Here is a 24,360-nt window from a genome sequence, read left to right on the forward strand (position 1 = left end):
CCCTGCCTCTCTCCCCACCCCAACTCCATTGTCCTCAGCGACATGGAGACTCCTGGCCTGGCCAAGGAACTACGGCACTGAGTGGGGCTACAGACTGTCTCCTCGGGGTGCAGGACTACCCGGAAAGTCTCGCAAGCCATTCCTTATTGCAGTGTTTCCCAAAGTGAGGTCAGTTGCGTCGCACAGCCTTGATGGCTTCTGCCCTAAGCTGCATGTGTGTTTAACGGTCAGTGGCACCTCGTGCAGGCATTGTACTACACATTCTACCGTTAACTGTGTAATCCTCACACGACTCCATGGGGACGGCGCTGCGACTGTGCCCATTCTACTGAGGCATGGAGCGGGGGCCGGGTCACACAGCCAGCGACTAGTGGAGCTGGTTCAACCCAGGCCCTCTGGCTCCCAAGTTCACGCTCTTCGTCACTATCCCACGTTGCCTTTCCTACTGTTATTTACCGAATGATTTTCCTTAAATCACTTCACTATTTTTCCTTACTATCTTTTCCACCATTTTTACTCTTATGTCCAGTGCAGTATTATTTTTCACATCACAGGCTTGGGATGATAGCTAAGTGTTTTAATGTACTGGCAAAGTAGAAAATCGTTCATGCATCTGCCGCCCGAGATTGCCCTGCGTGTCTCCAGTGGTCCACAGCACATGCTTTGAGAACTGCCGCTCCGGCAGTTGCCTGTAGTGAGCAGATGCCTGTCCTGGGCCTGGGGACACGAGGCCCAAAGCTCTGGCTCCTGGCCAGCGTGGCGGGCAGGTCACGCCCACCCTCTGCAGGCTGCAGAGTAAATACTCAGAACAGCGGCAGAGCCAGCCCGGGTGTGCGGCTCAGTCTGGCAGGTCAGAGGGGAGTGGGGTTTCCCTGTGAGGGGGCGGACTTTGAGCCGGGGTTAGTCAGAGAGACGAAGATCAGAAGAAAGTAGGTGACAGGCTACACGGGAAGCGTCCTGGGTGCAAGTATAGCATTTGGCACAGCACAAGGAATGGAAGCAAAGTAGACTGGAGGGTGATGGGGGGAGGGGATGAGGACTGACAAGGGTTCCCATCAGTGGATCACAGGGAGCACTGTGAGCAGCAGGTAGGCCGGTGACACGGCTTCACAGGTGCCCCTCACACCTCACGTGTGTGCCTCCTTTTCCGGGGCATGGCACTGTGAGTGACGGGCATCTCCTCTTCCCAGGGGACAAACGCTTCGAGTGTGCCCAGTGTCAGAAGCGCTTCATGAGGAGTGACCACCTCACCAAGCATTACAAGACCCACCTGGTCACGAAGAACTTGTAAGGCCAACTGAGGCGGGAGGCCTCGCAGATTGCAGACCCCTGCCTGTGTCCTGCCTGGGCCCCTGGAGGAAAGAAGGCCCACGGCTGCCCCGGGCCCGCCCTCTCCCGTCCCTCCTGTTCTGCGACTGTCCCCACAGGAAGGGACTCTACCGCCCCCATACTCACCTCCTTCTGAAGCCCCTTGGCTCCTCCCTGGCCCTCCCCTCTCACCACAAGCTCCCGGCCTGCCCAGACCGTGGACAGTGGCCGTGCCCAATGAGACGTTCTAAACCAGGACGAGTGGGAACCCTTATTTCCAAAGGAAAAACGTGAATTTCACTCCATCGAGGAGCAAAGTGAGCCCGCCCTCCCCCAAACACTGCCGGAGTCGCATCGTGCCATGCCCCTCCCTCTCCTGCACCTCCCTGGCCCCCTCAGCCACTGCGGGTGCCCCGGGGCCCTGCACGCAGGGCACCACTGGCATCCAGCTCCACCTCCGGAGAGGCTCCAGAGGCCGCCTCCACTCCACATTCCCCTGCCCCACCCCAGCTCTCCTCCAGCACATTCCAACTTTCTATTTAAAAAGTAAAGCTACCCACGGACTCCCTGATTCCCCTCTTTTTCTATGGGGAGCGTTGCCTTATACTCTACTTCCGATGATGAACACTGTGTATTGTGTGCGCTTTAAAGAAGTTTTATTTAATTGCTCCCTTCTTCCTGTTCTTGTTACTCACCTCCCCCATGCCTGCTTTTAGTTTAGGGTTTTTGGGGGGCAATGATGAGCATATAAATTTTTTTCTCACTCTAGTAATTCTCTTTTCTAAACGACACAGCATTTCAACTCGAATCTGGATTCAGGTAAAACACCTTCCCATCCTGAACCTCATCCCTCCCCCTTATCTCACCCACCCCAACCAGCCCAAGCCCTACTTGTGTACAGTGTATATTGTATAATAGACAATTGTGTCTACTACATGTTTAAAAACATATTGCTTGTTATTTTTGAGGCTTTTAAATTAAACAAAAATCCAACTTTATTTTTAGTTGTAACTGCTTGAGGTATGTTTTTGAATTAAGTGACAGATTTGTTATCCTTTATTAACGATGTACTTTGTTGGTCAGCGCTGGGCTGACAAAAATTTTTTCTTGCTAATAAATTTAGTTGCCTGAGGCAAAATCTGCAACGTGGCACTGCAGCTTCCTTTGTCTTTCCCCTCGGAGAGCTCCGAGTGGGGAATCCTGAGGAGGGAGCCCTGGTCTCTCGGAGCTGTCCGCACTGGGACCAGGGCAGGACCTTGTCCTCCTGACCTTGGCAGATCTAGGCCACAGCCCGAAAAGGACTTCAGCCACAAGGACCTCCTGGCATTGGCACAAGCCCCCAGAGCACCTGGGGGGGTACTGCAGAGGGCAGGGCCTGGTGCAGGAGTTCCTGCTGTGTTCTCCCCTAAGCCAGTTTTGCCCAGATCAAAGCAGGCATACTCTGCCCAGAGACTCAAGTGAACAGCAGTGCCTTCCTTACCAGCAGTGAATTCCTCCACTCAACTCTCCAACCCCTGGAGCAGGGCTTTGGCCTCAGAGCCCGTTAGTAAGAAGCTTAGGGGAGAAATCCAAAGGGACCTTGCCTCAGTCACTTCCAGAAGGCTAAAGAGTCTGGAGAAAACACAAGGTCCCTTCCCAGGGTGGAGGGCCAGGCCAGAACCCAGCTCTACCCAAGAGAGAACCCTGGCCCCAGTTTCTGTTCTTCTACTGTCCCTCACCCCAGCACCGCAGGGAAGGCAGCAGGCTGATTTTGGTTTTAGCAAGTGCTGCAGATCTGAAATTTTGGTGGGGATTTTTGGGGTGGGCAGGGGATGGGACAGGGCTCATTAGGAGATCAGGGGTTGGGATGGTAGGCAGACTGCGATGGGACCCAGCTCAGTACCTGTGTTTAAACCTAGCAGGGGCCTGAAGAGCATCTGAGCCGAAGGAAGAGGCAAGTTGTTCTCAAGCATATAGAGAACAGTACGTGCTTTCCTTGTAACAACAATGCCTCTTAATCAGCCTCAAAAGGACACAGCCAGGGTGGCTGTTCTGTGCAAGAGTGGCAAGGCTCATTTAGAGCTATCAGTCTCCTTAACTGTGTTTCCTTTGTCACCAGCGCCTGCATTTTTGCAAGCAAACAGCTTGTCCTTAGAGCCAGTCCACCCTCACGTCAGCTGAAGAAATAAAAAGGAGATGGATCTCAGATAGATCACAGGTCCTCTGCCCCCATCACTTCTTTATTAACAGGCAGGGAGTCCCGTCCCAAGCATACTTAAGCCCTTTGGGTGATACCAGACCAACCACTGTCTCTACCCTGACATGGAAGCCTCCTAACCAGCCCAGCAGCCCCACTTCTCATTGCTGCACTGGCAGGAGGAGGAAGACATGAGGTATATTTATCTACTCTCACGTGCGGATTGTGTGACTAGAAAACTGCCTTACTGTGTTCTTGATCGGGATTGGCGAGAGAAGGGGAATGTTAACAACTGACCTCTTTCTGCCACATGTTCCCCACCGGCTTTGCTCTCAGGCACAAAGAACTATCCTTTCCTGGGAACTGATTCCAAGTCATGTGCTTTATGCTTCAAGTGTGGAAACTGACCTGACTCCTTGGCATCCTTTGGAAATGAGGTGTCAGCCCTCAGCGGGCAGAGCGGTGTGCTGGCACTCGGGATTTCCCTTCTCCAGTGAGACTCACGGGTTCAAAAGTTATGCCTGACCATCTCTGCCTCCCGTGGGATGCCTGAGTTAGAAAGGGAGCAGGAGGGCTTCCCTGGTGGCGCAGCGGTTGATAGTCTGCCTGCCAATGCAGGGGATGGGTTCGAGCCCTGGCCCGGGAAGATCCCACATGCTGTGGAGCAGCTGAGCCTGTGCGCCACAACTACTGAGCCTGCGCTCTACAGCCCGCGAGCCACAGCTACTGAGCCCACGTGCCACAACTGCTGAGGCCTGCGCGCTTAGAGCCCGTGCTCTGCAACAAGAGAAGCCACGACAGTGAGAAGTCTGTGCACCACAACGAAGAGTAGCCCCCAGCTCACCGCAACTGGAGAAAGCCCGCGCACAGCAACGAAGACCCAACACAGCCAAAATAAACTAATTAATTAAAAAAAAAAAAAGGGAGCAGGAAAATGTATTCTGCCTAGCGCGGCTGTTGGCCTGGGGAGAGAACGGAGAGACCTGGTAGCAAATTAGCCCTCATCTGCTTTAATCCATCCCTTATTTACTGGAGTTGCAGGGGGTGGGACTGTTGACACTGATGTGGCCCAAGCTCGCCCCAGGCCAGAGGCCTCCCCAGGACACCTGATTGGCCCTGGTTGAAAATCTGGGGGCAGGTTACTCCCAGCAGCTTGAGAGTGGGGGTCACACAGCCCGAGTTCCCTCCCCAGGGTCCTGTGCACCAAGGCCACCCCTCACCACCCGCTCCTGTCTGCTCAGTGATGGTCAATGCTACAGCTCATCCAGATACTAGGATTATGAGCCCGAAATAAAAGGGGGCTGGGGAAGACCCTCCCCTCCTGAAGGCACATCGGGCAAAGTACTTTTTTGTTGTCTAACTAAACCAGCAAATAGATCTCAGGCTTCCGTCAAACTACTCAGTCCATCTTGACAATCACCTTCGAGGCCCCACACTTGAGTTTAATGATGGGAGCTGCCTGCAGCATCTCAGGTCCCTGCACCCATCAGGGGCTTGTGGCTGAGGTCTAGATGGTGGTGGATTCCAGGGAACCTAACTTGGGGGTCAGACGCTGCCTTGGGACAGAGACCTCCTGTCACCTGACCAAGGTCTCTGGGGCTGGGATGAAGCCACTAAAGGAACTGCAATAATCTCAGGACAGGTGGCAGTTGGGTTTCCTAGTGAAGAGGTCCTCGGGGAGTGGAAGCGCAGGAAGTGAGCCTGGGAGGATGGAATAAAGAAGAGGGGTGTGGGTGAAAAGAAAGCAAACCATGGAGGGAGAGGCAGAGAATCAGGGCTTGGAGGGGAGCGTCAAATACCTGCTAATCGGGATCGTGGCCAAGAGGAAATTAGAAATGACCACAGGTCAGGCCAAGAGGATTGACCAGGATTTCTTAAATGAAACTAAGGAACCGCCAGGTCATATCCTTTGGGCCTGCTGAGAACTCATCAGGCCTCCTCCCCCTACCTGTGGCCCACTCTCTGATTAGCCAGTGCCCGGGCTAAGAGAGGTGACCCAGCCAACTCACCCTGGAAACCTTAACATCCCTCCAGCCAACAAAGACCCTCTTGGTGGCCCTGCTCCTACCAGGTGCCAAAAAACCCCAAGCCCCACTCACCAAGTTCAGAGAAGTTTAAGAAAAGCAGATTATGCATAAACATTACAGATTAGCATTTCCTGGCTGGGATTTTGAGAAGGAGCCAGGGAAATTAAGCAGTCCCTCCCATGAAGGAGCTTCTCAGGGGGAACACATATGAAAACAATGGGACAGATTCAGGGAGCAATCCGTGAGCACATGCAAAGGATTGTGTGAGGGGTTAACTCCATAACTGTAAGCAGGACAGTCGGGTAAGGGTCAGCCGTCCTGCATCCCCCTCTGGGTCACCTGATAACCATACTCAGGGCTCAGGCATCTGCTGGCCGAGCACCAAGTACCCACCTGTCTGTATGTCCTGAGGCTCCACACTGAGTTCACCCAAAGCTAGGCTGGAGAATTCCTGAGATCTGGGCCCCCAGCACACCCTTCTGGCCTGCTGTTGGTCCCCTGGAAAGCTGGGTGCTATACTTCAGGAGCGTCTTTACCACTCTTCCAGGCCCCCTTCCCTTCCCAGACACTGTCATCCTCCCCCATGGCTTCAAGTGCCACCTCGGAGGCTCATGACACCTAAACCATCCCATCAGCCCAGACCTCTCCCCCAGCTCCAGAATTGATTTTCCAACCCAACCGAATGTGGTTGTCCCATAAATCCTCACACTCAACAGGTCTGATGGCGACTTCATCTTTCCCTTAATCCTCTCCAACATTCCCCCACTTCAATGAACAGCACCGCCCATGTCGCCTAAAGCCAACCTGCTGAGTCAAATCCCTCCTCTCCACCCCACACCCCCCAAACTCAGGCATCAGGCTCTGACACTTAGAGAGAACACAGCAGCGTCTTGCCCTCCTTCGCCTATCACCCACTCTGTCACCAGAGCCGCATCCCAAAACAAAAATCCAATCACCAGGGGCTTCCCTGGTGATGCAGTGGTTGAGAGTCCGCCTGCCGATGCAGGGGACACGGGTTTGTGCCCCGGTTCGGACCAAGATGTAACTGAAATGTATAATTCAATCAAACAATTAGACTAAAAGGTGACTTAAGAACATAAATGCAGGGCTTCCCTGGTGGCGCAGTGGTTGAGAGTCCGCCTGCCGATGCAGGGGACACGGGGTCGTGCCCCGGTCCGGGAAGATCCCACATGCCGCGGAGTGGCTGGGCCCGTGAGCCATGGCTGCTGAGCCTGAGCGTCCGGAGCCTGTGCTCCGCAACGGGAGAGGCCACAATAGTGAGAGGCCCACGTACCACAAAAAAAAAAAAAAAAAAAAGAACATAAATGCAAAAGCCTCAGAAGAAAACAGGCAAGGCATAGCCCCCAAACTCACAGCCAGCCTTTCGTTGCATATTAAGAAACCGGGGTGCCTCTGTACAATGCAGTATTGCAACATAGCTTCTAGTCACTGAAGACTCTCGAGAAAAGATTAGTAACTTTACAAAGCTGGGTGTGGGGGTGGGCAAAATGTTTAAGACAAAGCAGTAACAATAAAAAATTCACTTCTCCCAAGCAGACAAACCCCTTGCTGGGGTTGCAGCAGTAGCAACACAGCCAGCGGGCATGTCTCCACCCTGGTTTGCACTGTGGGGCTGCTTTGTGATCTAGACACCAAATCCCACTAGGCAGAAAAGCACAATACAAGCCTACTTATTATCTTCAAGGTGAAGGAGCAAATATAAAAAGGCAACCAGTTGCAAACTTCCTCACTAACAGCCAAGGATGGAAGAGGCTGTCAGAATCTAGAGCTTTTTCTCTCTACCTGGCCTTAAAAAACCAGGAATTAGACACCCTGGTTTGACAGCAGCACAGGATAAAAACTTAGAATAGTTGTCTAAAGCCTAGTCCTTGCTACCTACCTGATCTTCAGCAGGCACTGAGCCCCTGACTACTTGCCTGGTCTGTTTTCTCACTACCTAGCTACAGCAGCATCACACTCGAGTTGCTCCCTCTTCCTGGCATGCCTGTTCCGTTGTCCATCTGGAGAACCTTTACTCATTAAGGCAAATCAAATGTCTGCTCCATTTATGAAGTGACCTCTGGAGACCACTTCCTCCTTTTTGCTCCCCCTTACCTTGCAGAAACACCTGTTAAAATTCCTGTAACTCCTTAGCTTACAGATCTGCCTCCCACTGTAGACTATAAGCCCTTCGTGGGCAGGAACCATGCATCTTCATCTTCATATTTTCAGACCTAGCTCAGTGCCTGGTCCAAAAGAAGTCTTTAACACATGTCTACCCCACTATACCGAGCCCTTGGCTTTTAATTTTTAAGCAAACCATTCAAATGATCCTAGTCTTGGTACCCCAGAATCTTGGGTCCAGGGTAGCATAGCCCAAGCAGGGCTAAGAGTGTAGCTGCATGAACAAAATCATCTGAGCTGAAGGGTACTAATCACTGCTTACCCAGGTTCAAGTGCAGGGCCTTGGGAGGAGGGGAGCAATGTTCATATGTGGAAAGACAACTTCAACAAGAAAGAAAGCCCAGTCAACTCTCTCTCGACTCTGTTGACAGAGAAAATTGATGGCAACACAAAAACTTTGTACCAGCGGAGGATCCATAGATCAACATCGTTAAGCCTTGAGACAGGTATTATTTCTTTGCAGCAAATTTGTCTTCCAGATTCTATTTGGCTCAAGCTATGTGCACATAATAAAGGATGATAGGTATCTAATGTTGGGCTTAATGAAGCTTGGCTGTAATGCAGACACCTGGGCAGGGCAGGAAGTTTCCCTTACCTGGCACAGTCCTGGGGTGCCTGCCTAGGTGGCTCCTGCAGCTCCCCTTCCTGATGTTGGTGGAAACCAGGACTACACAGAGGCCTTGACCCAAGGCTGCCCCAGCCAGGTCAATGCTGGAATGGGCACTGGCAGGTGTCCTATTTCTCAGCCCTGAGTCCACAGCCTGGAAGTGACTTTTGCATAGCCACCTGCTCCCCTGTGCTCTCCTTTACGGCTGGCACTGACCTGGAAGCTAGACTCCAGCTACCTAGAAAGGGCAAAATGTGAAAAAGGGGAAACGACAAAGATGGGGGTGGCCCGGGAGAGGTGGGGCAATCGTTCCATCTACCAGAACACTGGCTAGTGTGAACTCTGCTGCAACCACAAAAGGGGAAACCATGAGGAAAGGGAGCAGCATGCTCTGACCCAGGTTATAGCCATGAGGCTGGAGAGGAGGGATTCCGAGCTGGAAGATGGTTCTGGTCTGGGATGGCTTGATCCCAAATTTCCCTCTTTCCCTTTCCCATTCAGCCATCTGCTTTCTTAACCATAGTCTTGGTAAGACTGCTCCTCCCCAGACCCCAGAGTACCTCCCCATACTCACACACTGTACAGTACCTATCCCGTGAGATCCACAAGTCATTTGCAACCTGTCCCACTCTTGAACGCCAATTTCTCCCCCCCACCAGATCGCCCCTTTCTGTGTCTCCACATCACCTTGCCTCCGAGTCTGGCCCCTAATTCCGTTTTCCATTTGTCCTTTCCTGGCACCAGCCTCCTCCGACGGGTACTTTCTGCACTAAGCTGGCCTTCAGGCACCTGCTAGGGGCCGGCCCCTTGATACTGACTACTCCGCTCAAGCCCCCAGCGGCTCATTCCCCGTCCCGGGCCAGGGCAGCTTCATTTCCTATACCTTTAACAAACTCCACGTGCCTGTTAACGGCGGTGACAGCATTTCCTTGTCTCTCTGCTCCCGCCCCCGGAGGCGCCGTCCATTGGCTGCAGGGTTCCTCCGTTCTTGCCCTAATTGGCCTCGCTCTTGGAAAACTCTGACCAATGGCATCTCCGCGCCCGGCTCCCTCCACCAACCCTGGCTTCCTCTTGGCTCCCATTGGCTCGGAGGACTTGGGCCTGTGGGCCTGGCTCGGCAACTGGCAGATTCTTCCTTGCCGGCGTAGATTCCCGGGCTAAGAAACTGGTTCCGAACCCAACGGAACCCAGCGCGGAGCGACGCCGGGTCACGTGGCCTGCGGCCCCATGACGTTCGGGCTACGGGGCGTCATCGTGACGTTCGGGCGACCCGCCGAGTGGCCCCGCTGCCTCCGCCACCTGTGCAGTCGCGGTGCTGTCATGGACCTGGGACCGATGCGCAAGAGTTACCGCGGGGACCGAGAGGTAACGCCGCCCCGCAGGGCCTCCGCAGGGGCGGGGGCACAGGGGATCCGAGTCATCGCCGGAGCGGAGGGGAATGGGAGGGATAACTTGGGGTTTCTGTTCCACCCCTTGGGGCTCGGGGTCACCTTCGTGGGAGAAGGGGGTTCAAAGACAATCAAGGGGGGAAGTGTTCCGGGGAAACGAGGATGAAGGTGGACTCCAGAGTCAGCTTGTCTTAGGGGTCAGGGCGCGCACTCGGGGGTCTGCCTGGACATCCTGCAGGTCGCTCCGCGCACCCCTTGGGCGGTTTACTCACCTCCTTGGGCCTCTGTTTCCTCACCTGTGAAGTGATAGTACTGACCTCACGGGGATATTATGGACTTTGATATTTGAAAAGTGCCTAGAACAGTGATAATTAGCTTATACATGTTTGATAAGTAACGCGAGGGGCAGGAGAACTGTTTTATGCAGGAGGGGAGGAGAAAGCTCCTGGCTCTTACTGCCTTTTCCCTCCTCAGGAGAGAAACCAAGAAAATTATTTTGGAATTGGGAACCAGGGCCTGGTTACCAAATCTGGTTGCATGTGAGCATTTCCAGAAATGCATGTTAAATATGCAAGTTTTCATTAAACCTCAGACCTATTGAATGAGAATTTACAGGGTGGAGCCCAGGAATCTGTCTTATTTTTTAGGGTCCCCAGGTGATAGGTTTGACACCCATGACATGAAACCCTGATTTGTCCATCAGTAGGTGTGGGACCTATTCACCTTTTCGTGGTTTTTGTTATGAGATAGTTGTTATGAGGACTAAATGAGTTAATATTTGAAAAGTGCCTAGAACAGAGCCGTGTACACAGTATGCACTACATGTGTTTGTTAAGTGAAATAAAACTCTCCCTTCCCAGGCGTTTGAGGAGACTCAGCTGACCTCCCTGAACCCCATGAAGCAGTTTGCTGCCTGGTTTGAGGAGGCTGTTCAGTGTCCTGACATAGGGGAAGCCAATGCCATGTGTCTTGCTACCTGTACCAGGTAGGCATAGCTGTGGGCCCTTCTGAAGGTGGGTACAGATGAAGTAGGAAACTTAGGAAGCTCTCAATTTGATGGATGACAACTTTATGATTCTAGTTGTGTTATTAACATGCTGTGTGGCCTCAGGCAAGTAACTTGTCCTCTCTGGACCTCAGTGTCCTTACCTCTAAACCAAAGATTAGACTTTACGCAATTCCATTTCAATGATAAAATGTAGTGCCTCATTCATCTCTGCCCTCGATGCACCCAACCCAACACACACCTTTGTCTCCCGCATCTCCCAGTCTCCCCAGTTCCCATCTGCTCTTTGAGAGGCAGATCTCCTGGAACCTCTCCATAAAGCCCTCTTCCTCTCTTGAAATCTAGCACAGTTCTTGTTTGTGTCATTCATTTGACAATCCATCATAAACCCCTTGAGACATCTCTCATATTAGCCTCTTATTCAACTCTGCTTGTCCCCCACTCACTAAAGCACAAGGCCTTGAAGGCAGGGCTCTTGTACTGTGCCCCCAGATATCCCCGAGAACTAGTTTGCTTGGGCCACCATAACAAAGTACCACAGACTGGGGGGGCTTAAACAACAGAGATTTATTTTCTCACAGTTCGGGAGGCTAGAAGTCCAAGGTCAAGGTGCTGTCAGAGTTGGTTTCTAGTGAGACCTCTCTTCCTGGCTTGCAGATGGACACCTTTTTTGCTGTGTCCTCACATGGCCTTCCCTTTGTGTGCGCAGGGAGAGAGGGCTCTGGTGTCTCTTCCTCTTCTTATAAGGACACCAGGCCTGCTAGATTAGAGTCCCACTCTTATGACCTCATTTAACCTTAATTATCTCCCTAAAGGCCCTGCCTGCAAATATAGTCACATTGCGGGTTAGGGCTTCAAAACTTAATTTTAGGGGAACCCAGTTCAGTCCATTACAGAGCCCTAGGCAATGGTGTCATACTGCACCTCCAGGACAAATTCCCATGGGCAAGCGGGAGTGGGCAGCCTGAGTGCACAGACAGTGCAGAATCAGGGGGTACAGGTGTAGGGGTGCTCAGACATCCTGTGGGGAGGGGCTCTGACCACGGTGCTCCGCTCTTTGCCACAGAGATGGGAAACCGTCCGCCCGCATGGTGCTGCTGAAGGGCTTTGGCAAGGATGGCTTCCGCTTCTTCACTAACTTCGAGAGTCGAAAGGGACAAGAGCTGGTGAGGGTTCACGGTAAATCCTTCCTGGGCCTGCAGGGTCCAGCCCTGGCCCATTGGTCACCTTCTCATGCCATAGCTGCCCCAACCCACCTGCCGACTGTGCTCAGGCACCATCCTGCCTGCGGGCCTTTGCACTTGCCCTTCTCTCTGCCGTGGATGAGTGCTCTCTGTAGGCACCCCTACCTCCCCATGTTTACCTGAGTAGCTCCTGTTCCTTTGGGTCCAGCCCCCACGTTACCTCCTCAGGAAAGCCTTCTGGACTCCCAGGCTGAGTCGGCCCCTTGCGCTGTTTGCAGTCATTATAACTGGCAACTTTCCTTTCTGCCATTTTTTTAGTTTCTAACCAGGCATGTATTTATGGGATTATGTGATTAATGTTTGTGTCCTCTGCCAAACCGTAAGCTCCTTGGGGTCAGAGGCTGCATCTGTGGTATCTCTGTTATACCCCCAGCACCTCTCCTGGAGTTGAGCAGAGAGTTGGCACTTCGTATGCATTCAATTCGTGAATCCAAAATGAGTACCCTTCCCTGAGTCCAGTGCAGCCGAACATACATTCCTGAGGATTTGCAAATCTATGGGTGAGACAAATGGCAAGCCTCACTTTGGAGTCCATCTGGCCCATTCACCGTGTGAACCTGGGCACGTTACTTAACCTCTCTGAGCCTGTCTCCACACCTGTAAAAGTAGGCCTACCTCTGAGGATTTAAAAATGAGACGTTACAGTAAATGCATCTGCAGTGGGCCTGCGCGATGCAGACTCCCTGCCTTCCCCCCATGCTGGAGGCGTCCTCACTTCTGTCCAGATGACTGTCTGTGGATTCTGTTTCATTTCCAGGACTCTAATCCCTTTGCTTCCCTTGTCTTCTACTGGGAGCCCCTAAACCGTCAGGTGAGTGTGCATTCCTGGGACAGACTGGGGTGGGCAGGGGTGGGAAGGGCCTGAGTTTATGAATGAACCTGGTGAGGGTCCCCAGGCTGGGCAAACATCCTGCCTTTCAAACGGCTCTCACTTAGCTGGGCTAGCTGGAGTCGGGCGTGACGGGGCAGTGGATAAAGAGAAGAACAGAGAGGACTGGGGCCTCTACTGGTTGGGGGGGCGGGTGGCACTGAATGCCGTCTAACCAGGACCATCCCTGTGCAGGTGCGAGTGGAGGGTCCCGTGAAGAAGCTGCCCGAGGAGGAGGCCGAGTGCTACTTCCACTCCCGCCCCAAGAGCAGCCAGATTGGGGCTGTGGTCAGTCACCAGAGTTCCGTGATCCCCGATCGGGAGGTGAATGGGGCTTCTCCTTAGTCCTCTGGGTGGTAGTGCTTTGGCTCAGCCCCAGAGGCTGTCCCCAGGGGGTGCCAGGGCCCTCTCTCTCCAGCAAAGTGAAATGGATGGTCTCCCTGGGGGACGTGGATTTGGCGAGCAGGGAACAGGCCTGCTGTATCTGTCTGACCCTCCCGTTCGACTGTGCCCCTAGAGGCCAGAGGCCAGCCGGGCTTGCGTACCAGTGTCCTCAGCACCTGGCACAAAAGCACATGCTCAGTAAGTGGTGATTAAGTGAATCACTGACTGGGTCTGGCCCTTCCTCCATCTCCTTCCCCTGGACAGTATCTGAGAAAGAAAAACGAGGAACTGGAGCAACTCTACCAGGAACAAGAGGTGCCGAAGCCAAAATACTGGTGAGTGATACCTGGTGGTCGTCTAGAAAGGGACACTGGGACCCTCGTGCTTACTTAAAGCCACCCTGTCCACGGAATTCCAGATCTCCTCCTTCCTGGCAACCCTTTGTTTGATGCACGCCAGCAACTCCCTTCACGGGGCGCTGGGATGGCGCGGAGGGTGGTGGGGTTGCCTGGCTGGACAAACGCGCAGAGCACCGAAGCCTCTGCTTCTCCTTGTAGGGGTGGCTACACCCTGTACCCCCAAGTGATGGAGTTCTGGCAAGGCCAAACCAACCGCCTGCATGACCGGATCGCTTTTCGACGGGGCCTACCGACAGGAGACTCCCCCTTGGGGCCCATGACCCACCGAGGGGAGGAAGACTGGCTCTATGAGAGACTTGCACCCTGACTCCCAATCTCCTGGCGCTGACTGGAGCTGGGATCCGTGCTAAGAGAGGGTATGGGATCAGGAGCCAGGCCCTTCTAAACTCAAGGCATTTCCCTTCCCACCTCTTATAGTCAGGGCCCTTCAGAGAGTTCTCTGTAGTCAGCGGGTCTAGTGGAGTCTAACAGTGGCATGGACAATCACAAATTAAAATAATCACATAATTATTCTTGACCTTAACTATGAATTATTGGAATAGCTCCCTCTAGGGGTAGCATCTGGTGTGATTCCCTTTTCTGGTGACAGGGGCTGGGCCCACAGCAGCCTTGTCTGTTATCACGTGACAGTCATACCGGCCAAAGCCCGTTGGTCCCAGCAGAAGCACCTGAGCCAATCGAGCCAATTGTTTTTTTCTCATCACCAATTTGAAATTTGAAACGGAGGGACTCAGAGCATAGGAGTGTCTGTAGCCAAGTCAATAATGGCCGCCTAGAAGCAACAGCCTCTGGGCGCTGCTCTTGCAACTCTCTCAGCAGTCCCTGGATCCCTCCTTCCCGCGTCTGGGTTGTGCCATTCCTCCTCCTACCTCAGAAAACCCATTATCTCTTTACAAAAAAAAAAAAAATTTTTTTTTCTGCTTAAACTAGCCATTATCTATTTGTGTTGCTTGCAACGAAAAGTACCTTAACTATCTCATTTACTAACAGGATATTTTTATACCCCTTAACCCAGCTGATAGCTGCCTTCCATTATCCGAAGCACAGCAATGTGGAAAAGAGAATAAATTTATTCTCTGTAGCCCCAAAGGACCCACAGGTGGAAGCTGCACAGAAGTACGTTTCACCTCAATATGGGAAGAGATTTCAAACAATTGGGGCTGCCTAGGAGGGTGTAGGTTAGGTAATGAGTGTTCTGTCACTGTCAGACAGGAGTTTTGTAGAAGGCACTTGTGCTGGTACCTATGTATCAGGAAGCTTTTCATCAAGCTTTACTTTCCATATTTGGTTATAAAAACTATATGTATGTGAAATACATATATACATACATTTGTATGTATTTTACTTTCCAGGTATAAAATTAAATAATAGAAATTAGACTTTTCTGACACTCACACATCCTTTTACCCCCACCCCCACCCCCAACTGATGATGACTCCTAGATCACTGGTTTTCATCCTCACTGGAATTACCGAGGAGCTTTAAAAACCCTGGTGCCCAGACCCACCCTCAGAGATGCTCTGACCAGTGTGAGTGCAGCCCGGACTTGGGGAAGTTTAAAAGGTCCTTGGGGAATTCTGTGCAGCCGAGGTTGAGACCCCCCAGTAGTAGATGCTTGCTACTTGCAGTGTGGTCCACAGGCCAGCAGCATCAGCATCACTTGGGAGCCCAGCCCAGACCCACTGAATCTCACTCAGCTTTCAACAAGACCACCCCCGCCCCCAGGTGACCCAATGCACTAGCCTCAACTTCTAAAGCAACCGCCTCCCACCCTCACAATTGGATTCTTCAGTCACCCTTGGCTGAGGCTTGTGCTGAGCTGTAGTATTCGCTCTCCTCGAGCCCAATTCTGGTGACCAGGGACAACCTGGATGAGCGGCCTACAGGCTTCGGAGAGGAGCCAGGCTGGGCAAATATTTGCTGTGACTAAGCCGGGATCAGAGAACTGACTATTTGTACACATTGGCCCTGAGCTTGCTACCCTGTAAACTGCTTCATTCCACTGCATGGGTGTGTGCTTCCGTGTCTGTTACTGACTCCCTCCTCCAAGGGCGGCCCTCTGGGTGTTGGCCCCCCTTAAGCCTGGGTGCAGGAAGGCACGACAGTAATCCTGTGGCCACCTGCAGGAGAGGGTGCTGGGGTGCCCTTCCCTGCCGTGTCCCGTTTGCATCGTTGGGGGCTCTGTATCCCCCCTGCTTTGGGCCTGGTCTCAGCTGTTCCTCTCCTCTCCTCTGTCTGACAATCACTGCGCCGAGTCTCTAATAAAAGCTCGTCATCCACGCATGATATTAACGTTCAATCTAGCCCAGTCTCGTCCCCGCCCCCCAGGATTGAGGGGAGTTGGGGAATTAAGCAACTCCTCCCAACTGGCTTCTCCCCTCCGGGAGGTTGGGCGTCCAGCAGGGGGAGCCCGAAGCCCAGGGTTGGCCCCTCCTGGGCGGCGCAGGCCAGTTCTGGTCGGCCCTCCCTGCCTCCCCCTTTCCCCCTTGCCACCCCTGGGTCTTGTCCCAGTGAAACTGTGGTCGATAACCCGCAGCCTCTCCCGGCTCCCGCACATATCTGCACCCTCGCTTCCTCCTCCTCCTGCCCCGGCCTCGTGAAAACTTGCAGCCGCCTTGTCTCCGACTCCCTGGGCAGCCAGATCTCCCTTTGGCTTTTAGTACCTCCCCCCCACCCCCATTCATCCATCCCCCAGCTTAGGGATATATGTGGAGTTTCCCTGGAAGATTCCGCGGACATCACTTTGGGCCGTGGAGTGGGGTGGCAAGCATGGGGCAGGGGGGCCTGCAGACTCTCTCACCTAAGAGGGTGGTGGTGCATGCGTTGCCAGCATGAGATAGAACCACGGGTCAGTGGCCCAGGGCCCAACCTCACCCTCCCTTGCCTCAGGGAACCTCAGGATGGCTGAGGTGGCAGGTCCCTACGGTCTGGGGTCACAGGGGACACTCACCTTTGAAGCTGGTTGACTTTCCCTCACTGGTTCCAGGGTCTGGGCAGCCCCATCGGACGGTGCTCGCCGTCCAGGATCCCGAGGCCCAGGCATAACCCCACCTCCCCTTCTGCAGAAGGTGACTGTGCTCCTTTCCTTGTTCTGAGCCTCAGTTTCCCTTCCCTAAGCAGATAAAAATCAAGTGTGGAAGGGGCTGTGTGGTGCAGCAGTCATGTGCACAGCTCTGGCCTCCGTCCCAGCTCGGCCACTGCAAGCCCTGACCTAGGGCTAGTGACTTGACCTCTCTAAGCCTCAGCTAACGCACCTGGAAAAGTGGAAAACAGCGATAATGATAGCACCTGTGATGAGTTAAAGGAGGACCCTCGTGGAGGACTTGTCACAGCGCCTGGCCTGTTAGAAGCCCTCTGTGAGTGTCAGCTGCTAACCCTAGGCAGAGCTGCAGCCCTGGGAAAGTCAGCTCCTCCATGGGAGGCTTTATGGACTGAGTGATTGATGGGACCCTAGAAAGTTCCATGTGGTGGGGAGGGATACGGGAAGAGGCTTTGGGGAAGGCAGCACACCTGAGCCCGCCTTCCCTCCCTCCGGCCCCTGGTCTCCCACACTCATCCTCAGAGTTCCCTCTGGCCTGGGTGAGGCCACCTAACAAAGGCACCCTTGTACAGGTCTGTTTGTTTTGGTAAATTTCCTGGGTACCTCCCTGGGGTGGCCCAGTAGCCTGCGAGGAGCTGACCTGGAAGCCACAGAATCACATTGTTTAGTTGTCACCTGGGTCTCTCTCTGTTCCCACCATGAGCTCCAGAGATTTGGCCAGTTTTTTCCAGTTCTCAGCTCCTGGGTCTGGATCTAACAGCATAGGGAGTAAGCTCTCTCCTTGTCCTTAAACGGTAGCTGTGGGCTATGGTGGAGTTCCTTCATAAAGGAAGGGGAAGGAAACCGACATTCACTGGGCACCTACTATAGGACTACTTACGGGCCACTTAATACTGACCACCCCCTGTGAAATAGGTATTATTACAGCCCCTTTTACAGAAGAGGAAACAGGCTCAGAGGAGGTGATTTTTGTTATTGTTGCTGTTGCTGCTTTTTTTTTCTTTTTAATGTTCCCCCACATCACACAGCTACTAAGGGGGGAACCAGAATTTGAATCTGGATCCCAAACCAAACCACTGAGATTTGGGGATTGGTCACCAAAGGTCTACTCCATTCTCTTGGAGCCCCTGACAGCCTCTCTTGCTGAGGTGTAACTAGCTCCCTCCTTTACTCTCTTCATCTCCAGATGCTAAAGATGGCTTGGTGGTGAAGTCAGTGACCCAGGTGCTACATTTTTACACCTGGGGACCCTTCCTGGTGCTTGAGAGGAATAGTTCGAACACAAAGTAAAAAAGAGTAAAGGCATGAAAAACAGCATCTCAGTAAATGCAAGACAAGAGCATAAACAGGTTCTCTGCTTCTGCAGCATTGTTTATTACAAAAAGAGAAACCTACGAGGATTTTTTTAAACAAAATTCAAGGCTGCAGGACTCACCTCTGAGGCTGATCCATCTTAAATACTAGTAGGGGGAGGAGGGCTCCTGTCAGAGCCTCCCACCCCCTTTCTGAGTTTGGACCCGCGGGGCAGTGTAGCTTTCCTTTGAGGGTTTGTTCAGGAACCCATGGGGTCCCTAATCTGGCCTTCTGCAGCACCCCCTAGGGAGCGCCAGGGTTGCCCTCCCCCTGCACCTGGGGGCAAAGTTCCAGGAAGTTTCCCACCTGAGTTAGGAGGTGAGCTCAAGTTCAGCATCTCCGCCTCAGCTCCAGGAAGCCACCCCGCATCACGTGGCTTCTGGAAAATGCACTCTCAGAATCGATCCAGAGAATAATCACAGGTAGAGAAAGTAGAGGGAGCAGCAATTCAAACTCATCCTTGACCCTGTGTCCCAGGAGGGGGCGAGGTCTGTCCAGCTCCCTGTTCCATTCCTTCCACGCCCACCTCCCTTCTGGTGCTTCCACCTCTTCGAGGAGGGCTGTCCTTCCTGAGTGGGACTTTTCATCCTTGAACTGGAGTGCCTTTGTGTGTGGTGGGGGAGGGCGGGAGGACCTGGGATCTCTCAGGCCTTCCAGAAAGCTGGAGCACATAAATACAAACCTAAAACCAGACGTTTCCTGCCAGCAGGCATCGACTGCCGTCGAGGCTTCAGCTGTGGCCAAAGAGGCCAGCGTGGCGAGCTCCCGTCTCAGATCCGGCTGATGGCAGGGAGTGGGGAGGTGCTAGCCTCCTCCTTGGCCCCCTTCACTGTCCTTTGCCCTCCCTGTCATCAAAGAGGTTGGGGTTCTCTGCCAGCGTAGCTCGGACTTTTTTCTTCTCCTTGAAGCGGCCCGAATTGGAGACTTTGACGTGCTTGCCCTTCGTGTTCTTGTCCACAATCTTCTCCAGGCGGGTGTTAAAGTTGCTGTTGGGGCCCCCGCTGTCAGGCCTTGGGGGCTCTGCGCCGCCCTCAGTTTGGGTGTAGGTGTCAGGGATCTCATACAGCACCTTGGGAGTGGATTTCTTTTTCCGGAGGAAAGTCAGCTTCCACCAACCAACTTCGGTCATGGTGCTCTCAGACCCGAGGGTGGGGCTTTCTGCAGGAGCAGGGGATGTAGAGAAAGGGGTCAGTGGGGAGAAGGAGCGGGGGCCTCGGAGCAGCCCTTTCTAGTCTCCCAAGTGTGGGCTATTTTCATAGCCTGGGCTTGAAAGAATTGAAGCCTGGGGCCAAATGAACCCAGGATTCAGGTAGGCGATGCAATACTTTTGGGGTACATCAGGAGAGAGAGGAGTCTGGGGAAGGGGTGGCCAAGAAGACATCCATGGGGAAGCCATCTGAGCCAGGCGGAGGGGACAATGGGACAACCAAACACCACTGCCAGGCAGCTTTGACACTCCAGGCCCCTTGGGGCTGCAGGAAGGGGAAGAGCTCGCCCCGGTCACACAGCAACCAGGCCTTTGCCACCTCCCCATGCTGTTCCTGCTATACCTCCAGGCCCTGCTGCCAGGAGTGGACAGATGGTCAGCTGGTATCAGACGGACAGAAACACGCTGTGCATTTTACTTGGAATTCATTACAAAATTAAATAGGACTTGTGATGGTCAGAGTAATTTGGACTTCCCAGTGGTCCCCACCACGACTGAATGAGCAGCCAGGGTTTTTCTAAGGGGAGAAATGTCAGGCTGGGAGCGGGAAGTCCCGAGGACTGTTCCAGCCTCGTGACCTCTGGCAAGTTACTTCTCTGGACCTCAGTGTCCTCACCCATCCCTTTCAGCCCTAACATTTAGCTCTAACGTTAATTCCTGCCCAGGAGGTAGACATGCTCTGCAAAGTATTCAATAACATTTATGCTAATGTGATAATTATTGAGGGGTGGCTCCCCTTCCCCATATGGCTTCCACAAGGACAGGGGTTTGAAGGTGACCTGAACATTTGGAAGGAAGTTTGGTGGGGCCAAGAGGTACATGTGGGGTCTGGTTATCACAGGCTGGACCCTCCATAAGGATACCCCACAAGAGGTGGGGCAAGGGGGCTGAAATCCAGGCTTCTCCCCTGTCGTGACACAGATGTGGCCTAGCCTTTTACTAATTTCCACAAAGTTGCCGCCTGAGCTAGTCGAAGTTCTGGCAGATTAAGTTGCCTGGACACCACAAGAAGAAGAGAGCATAGACTGGAGGGATTAAGATCAATGAAAAAGCACGCAGAGCAGTGAGAAATGGAGACATCTCTGGGCCTGGAGGGATTGGTGGTCTGGTTCTCAGGACTCCGTGGCATGGGCTGTGAAAGTCCTGAGGGGGAGGGTGCGATAGCCACAGTACACAGTACAGAAAGCTACAGCCGGCCTAAGCCCAGGCAAACGTGTCACCTCCTTTTAAAAACTGATGGTCTTGGGAATTGCCTGGCGGTCCAGTGGTTAGGACTCCACCGTTTCACTGCTGAGGGCCCGAGGGCCTGGGTTCAGTCCCTGGTGGGGAACTAAGATTCCGCAAGCCATGCGGCATGGCCAAAAAACCCAAAAAACCAACAAACAAAAAACCCCTGATAGTCTTAACTACATTTACATTTTCTAAAAAGACCAGAAAGAAATATGACAAATGATTAATATTGGTTTTCTTTATGTAGAAGGAATAGGGGATGTTTTCTCCTCTCCATTTTTAAATTTATTTTTATTTTTTTTTTTAATTTTTTTTTTTAATTTTTTTTTTTTAGCCGTACGTGGGCCTCTCACTATTGTGGCCTCTCCTGTTGCAGAGCACAGGCTCCGGACGCGCAAGCTCTGTGGCATGTGGGATCTTCCCGGACCAGGGCACGAACCCGTGTCCCCTGCATCGGCAGGCAGACTCTCAACCACTGTGCCACCAGGGAAGTCCTCCTCTCCATTTTTTGATTCCCAGGTTTTCCATAATGAGTCTGGATTTCTTTTAGAGGGGGAGCATATCAAATTCAGAAAAAATGAAAGCAGGATACTGACCTAGGCTTGGAATGAATTGAGTGCCTGCCTCCATGGCCCGCTTGTTGCGGTCATCCCCTGGCCCTCTGTATACCCATCCCCTTGCCCAAAGCAGATACCCAGTGGATTGCTTCCTACCTCTCTGTGCAGGAAGCAGATCCCACTTTGCCAGCTCTGTCCCTCGAGTTGAGCTCAAGTAGCAAGAGAATCCCAGGGAGATCTAGTGCAGCTCCCACTTAGAAAGTGAAGGAGGGGGCTTCCCTGGTGGCGCAGTGGTTGAGAGTCCGCCTGCCGATGCAGGGGACACGGGTTTGTGCCCCGGTCCGGGAAGATCCCACATGCCGCGGAGCGGCTGGGCCCGTGAGCCATGGCCTCTGAGCCTGCACGTCCGGAGCCTGTGCTCCGCAACGGGACAGGCCACAGCAGTGAGAGACCCGCGTACCGCAAAAAAAAAAAGAAAGTGAAGGAGGGGTGAGTAGTCAGATAAATACCTTCAGGGCACCCTGGAGAGGTGAGCGCACCAAGGGGATAGCCTGAGAGCTTTGCTTTGGCAGTCTGCCCCACCTGGGCTGAGCACAGCCTTGCACAGAACTTGGTGTGCCAGAATGGGTTTCTGGAAGGATCTGTGGGGAGGGCTGGGAAGGAGGGACATGGCGCTTGCTTGGCCTGTGGGTGCCCCAGTCACTACCTGAACGGGGCAAAGTCCACAGCTGCACCACCTCCCACTGCCAAGGAACTTGGGGAGTGGAGGATCCAGCTCCTGAACTGACAGTAACCACCAAACTGTGTCAGAAAACCACAGAGGGAGGTCGGAATAGCCCTCGGACCCTGCCCCGGAGCCTCTACCACGGCACCAAGGCATTGGTGCCCTTGTCTCCTGGCCTTGGAGAACTCCGGTCTCTCCAAGATGTTTTTTGCCATGCCTTGCTATCCCTTCTGTCCAGGAGGACATGCGCGCACCAGTAAGCAGGTGTTTGGCCTTCTAGGCAAGCCTGACCTATGGAAATCTGAACTTGCGGAACAGATAAATTAGTGGACTATTCTTTGTTTTACAAGATAACCTGGCTATAAGATTCTTTTAAATAGTGAGCTACCCCAAAGTAGTGTAAAATCTGATTTGCTTTAGAAAAAAAAAAAAGTGACATGATAGCCAAACTTCCCAGGTATCCAAAGTTGCAAAGAGCCAGATGCCTACAGCCACATGTCCATGCCTAGTCACAGAGGCTAGGGAGGCCTGGGGGAAGGGAAGGTACTTGGGATTTTGAACAGACTTGGCATTTGGTGACACGTCTGCTTGTGCAGGACCCTGAGCAGGCCGCGCTGAGGGCAGGGCCCTTGCCCCGGGGCCTTGCCATCCATGGGATGATAGAAATCAGCCCTGAAGATGTAAGCTACACCTCTGCTGTTTGCACAGCTTGGGAACCCACAAAGGGCCTCACGGGACAGCCTGCGCCCCCCGCCCCTGCCTATGGTGGTCAGCACCCTGGCATGCATGTAGGCACCCCAGGACAGCCCCCACCATGCCAGCTGGGTTCTGTGAGCTCTCCTAAGGGCCTTGCCCAGACTGGGCTAGGCTCCTTCTGAGCTGGGACAAGTTAACCATTGACAGGGGTGGAGGTGGAAGGGTGGAGGGGGATTGAGGGAGCAAGTCAGCGTCCATGTTGCAAGACAGAACTCAGAACCCCCATCCCCCATCTCTCTGCAGGGCCCCTGTGGTACTTCTTCACTCTGCATGAGACTGGGGTACCCTGGATAGGACAGGGAGATGTTCCTACTGGCCAGCCAGAAACATCCTCCAGGCTGGGGGTAGGAGGTGGTAGGCTCCAGCTCAGCAAGAGTTAACAGAGCCCCACTCTGGAGTTAAACTTTCCCAGAAGGAGCTCTGTTGGAGGCCTGGATTGACTCCAAGAAGCCAGTGGGATGAGTGGAGTTCTGCCTGCCCACCTAGCGAGAGATGGGAGCCTGCGTGCCTGGTTCCCCCTCCCAGCTGGGCCTGTCAGCTGTGGAGGCAGAACTGGGTCCCCTGACAGAGGTCTGTGCCTTGGTTTCCCCTCCTGCCCACCCTCTGCCTGTACCTGTGATCCCGACCGCTCCGGGCTGGAGGCGAGAGCTTCCCTAGAGAAGGAGCTGAGTGGAGGAGCTGCCCCGAGGGAGGCTGAGGGAGGTAAGGGTGCCTCCGGGGTGCCACGCCAGGCAAGGCTCAGGCCAGGAGAGCTGAGTAGGAGCAGCTGTGCGGCAGGTGAGAGAGAAACAGGTGCAGGAGCGGGTACCTGCTCAGCGGCGCTGCAGCTCCAGGAGTCAAGGTGAACCTGAAACCCAGCCCTTCCCAGCTAAGTAAACAGAAGCAGAGGCTGGCTTGGTTGATGAATATTCATCACCCCAGAAATCCAACCCCAGCACCCCCCCGCACCCACCCAGAAGCCAGGGTCCTCCAGGGACCGCCCAGCCAGGAGGAGGCAATCCTGAGAGAAGTCTGAGGTGGGGAGAACACGGGAGCCTCTCTCCTCAGTTTCCCCACTCTCAGGTGCCTGGTGGCAACCCCCAACCATAACCAAGGTCACCCCGACCCGTTTCACACCCCAAAGAGACCAGACCCTTCCCCGGAATGAACTGCCGCATGGACGTTGCCCCGGGCACAGTTGGGGAAGGGTTAAGGGCCGCTGCTCCCATTGGCTGGGAGGGACGGGGTGCACCCAGCTCCTTTGAACTCCGGAGTCGAAACCAGTCCCTGGTTAAACTGGTTGGCAGACCGGTTCCCAGGCTCTCCTCCCAGGCTGTCCGCTCCCACCCCAAGCCTCAGGCGGGTGCTGGGTGGGGGGCTGTGGCTGCCTCCTGACCTGAAGGGCCTTCCTCAAGATCTCCCTGGAGGTGGGGTTGAGCGTCACCAGCCCCTCCTTAGGCCAGGTTCTCCAGACCCACCACAGCCTCAAGCATCCTCGTCCCCTGCTCCCTCGCTTAGAAGTAGGCTTCAAAGACCTTGAAATCCTACCTTCCTCCATGCACCGTGTCCCGTTCCAGGCTCAGAGCAAGGCACTGGGTAGAGAAAAGGCATATGATTCCCCCTATCCCTGGCTCTCCCTCCAAGTTACATTCTAAATTCTAATTAACCAACTCTCAAACCTGCCCTACCATCTCCAACCCTGCATCTACTTGGTTCAGCTTCTCATGGCCTCTTGAGTACGTGTTTGCCTCCATCCTAAATATCCCCTTGTGCCCCTAGGCCTCAGGCGGACAGTCCTTCAAAGGCTCCCCACGGCCCATAGTGGAACAGACTTGGCCTGGCCCTCCTAGGAAGGGGCCTCTGCAGCCTCCTCTCCCAACGCTCCCTGAATGTGCACATGAGG

The 24,360-nt window shown here is 53.7% G+C and overlaps 3 protein-coding genes across 10 annotated transcripts in view; 2 read left to right on the forward strand and 1 right to left on the reverse strand.

The window, feature by feature from the left end:
- The window catches only part of SP2 (Sp2 transcription factor), a 26,664-nt gene extending 24,207 nt beyond the window's left edge, over positions 1-2,457 (forward strand). For all 3 annotated transcript variants that reach the window (XM_024743326.1, XM_024743342.1, XM_024743333.1), the window contains one exon: positions 1,191-2,457. In XM_024743326.1, the coding sequence (XP_024599094.1) occupies positions 1,191-1,291 (101 nt within the window). In that variant the 3' untranslated portion in view covers positions 1,292-2,457. The remainder of the gene's footprint in view (positions 1-1,190) is intronic.
- Positions 2,458-9,386: 6,929 nt separating this feature from the next.
- On the forward strand, positions 9,387-15,890 carry PNPO (pyridoxamine 5'-phosphate oxidase). Of its 4 annotated transcripts, none has more exons than XM_024745666.1 (7): positions 9,387-9,667; positions 10,551-10,675; positions 11,763-11,875; positions 12,737-12,751; positions 13,004-13,132; positions 13,457-13,527; positions 13,750-15,890. In XM_024745666.1, exons 1-7 carry the CDS (start codon positions 9,530-9,532, stop codon positions 13,813-13,815), a joined length of 657 nt encoding a protein of 218 aa, XP_024601434.1. In that variant the 5' UTR covers positions 9,387-9,529; the 3' UTR covers positions 13,816-15,890. The 4 variants fall into 4 exon arrangements, with proteins under 4 accessions (XP_024601434.1, XP_024601424.1, XP_024601428.1 ...); XM_024745656.1 differs by having other exon boundaries at positions 9,388-9,667; positions 11,763-11,862; positions 12,698-12,751; positions 13,004-13,096; XM_024745660.1 differs by having other exon boundaries at positions 9,389-9,667; positions 11,763-11,862.
- Positions 15,891-17,999: 2,109 nt separating this feature from the next.
- Positions 18,000-23,356, reverse strand: PRR15L (proline rich 15 like). 3 transcript variants are annotated; one of them, XM_024744823.1, is made up of 2 exons: positions 23,092-23,345; positions 18,000-19,162 (listed from the first exon to the last, which is right to left on the reverse strand). In XM_024744823.1, the coding sequence occupies exon 2, from the start codon at positions 19,131-19,133 to the stop codon at positions 18,831-18,833; it is 303 nt and encodes a 100-aa protein (XP_024600591.1). In that variant the 5' UTR covers positions 19,134-19,162; positions 23,092-23,345; the 3' UTR covers positions 18,000-18,830. The 3 variants fall into 3 exon arrangements, with proteins under 3 accessions (XP_024600591.1, XP_024600600.1, XP_024600606.1); XM_024744832.1 differs by having other exon boundaries at positions 18,004-19,162; positions 23,287-23,356; XM_024744838.1 differs by lacking the exon at positions 23,092-23,345 and adding an exon at positions 21,155-21,176 and having other exon boundaries at positions 18,004-19,162.
- Between the last annotated feature and the right edge of the window lie 1,004 nt (positions 23,357-24,360).

The sequence above is a fragment of the Neophocaena asiaeorientalis genome, unplaced genomic scaffold (assembly GCF_003031525.2).
Source record: "Neophocaena asiaeorientalis asiaeorientalis breed wild unplaced genomic scaffold, Neophocaena_asiaeorientalis_V1.1 scaffold1, whole genome shotgun sequence".
Taxonomy (NCBI): domain Eukaryota; kingdom Metazoa; phylum Chordata; class Mammalia; order Artiodactyla; family Phocoenidae; genus Neophocaena; species Neophocaena asiaeorientalis.

What these genes read in the sequence shown, in the direction of transcription:
- PRR15L (XM_024744823.1), bottom strand. Translation starts at nt 19,133, where the DNA reads ATGACCGAAGTTGGTTGGTGGAAGCTGACTTTCCTCCGGAAAAAGAAA.
- PNPO (XM_024745650.1), top strand. Translation starts at nt 9,530, where the DNA reads ATGACGTTCGGGCTACGGGGCGTCATCGTGACGTTCGGGCGACCCGCC. An exon ending in CCGTGATCCCCGATCGGGAG is followed by an intron (nt 13,133 to 13,456) that starts GTGAATGGGGCT and finishes TCCCCTGGACAG; the next exon opens with TATCTGAGAAAGAAAAACGA. An exon ending in GTGCCGAAGCCAAAATACTG is followed by an intron (nt 13,528 to 13,749) that starts GTGAGTGATACC and finishes TTCTCCTTGTAG; the next exon opens with GGGTGGCTACACCCTGTACC.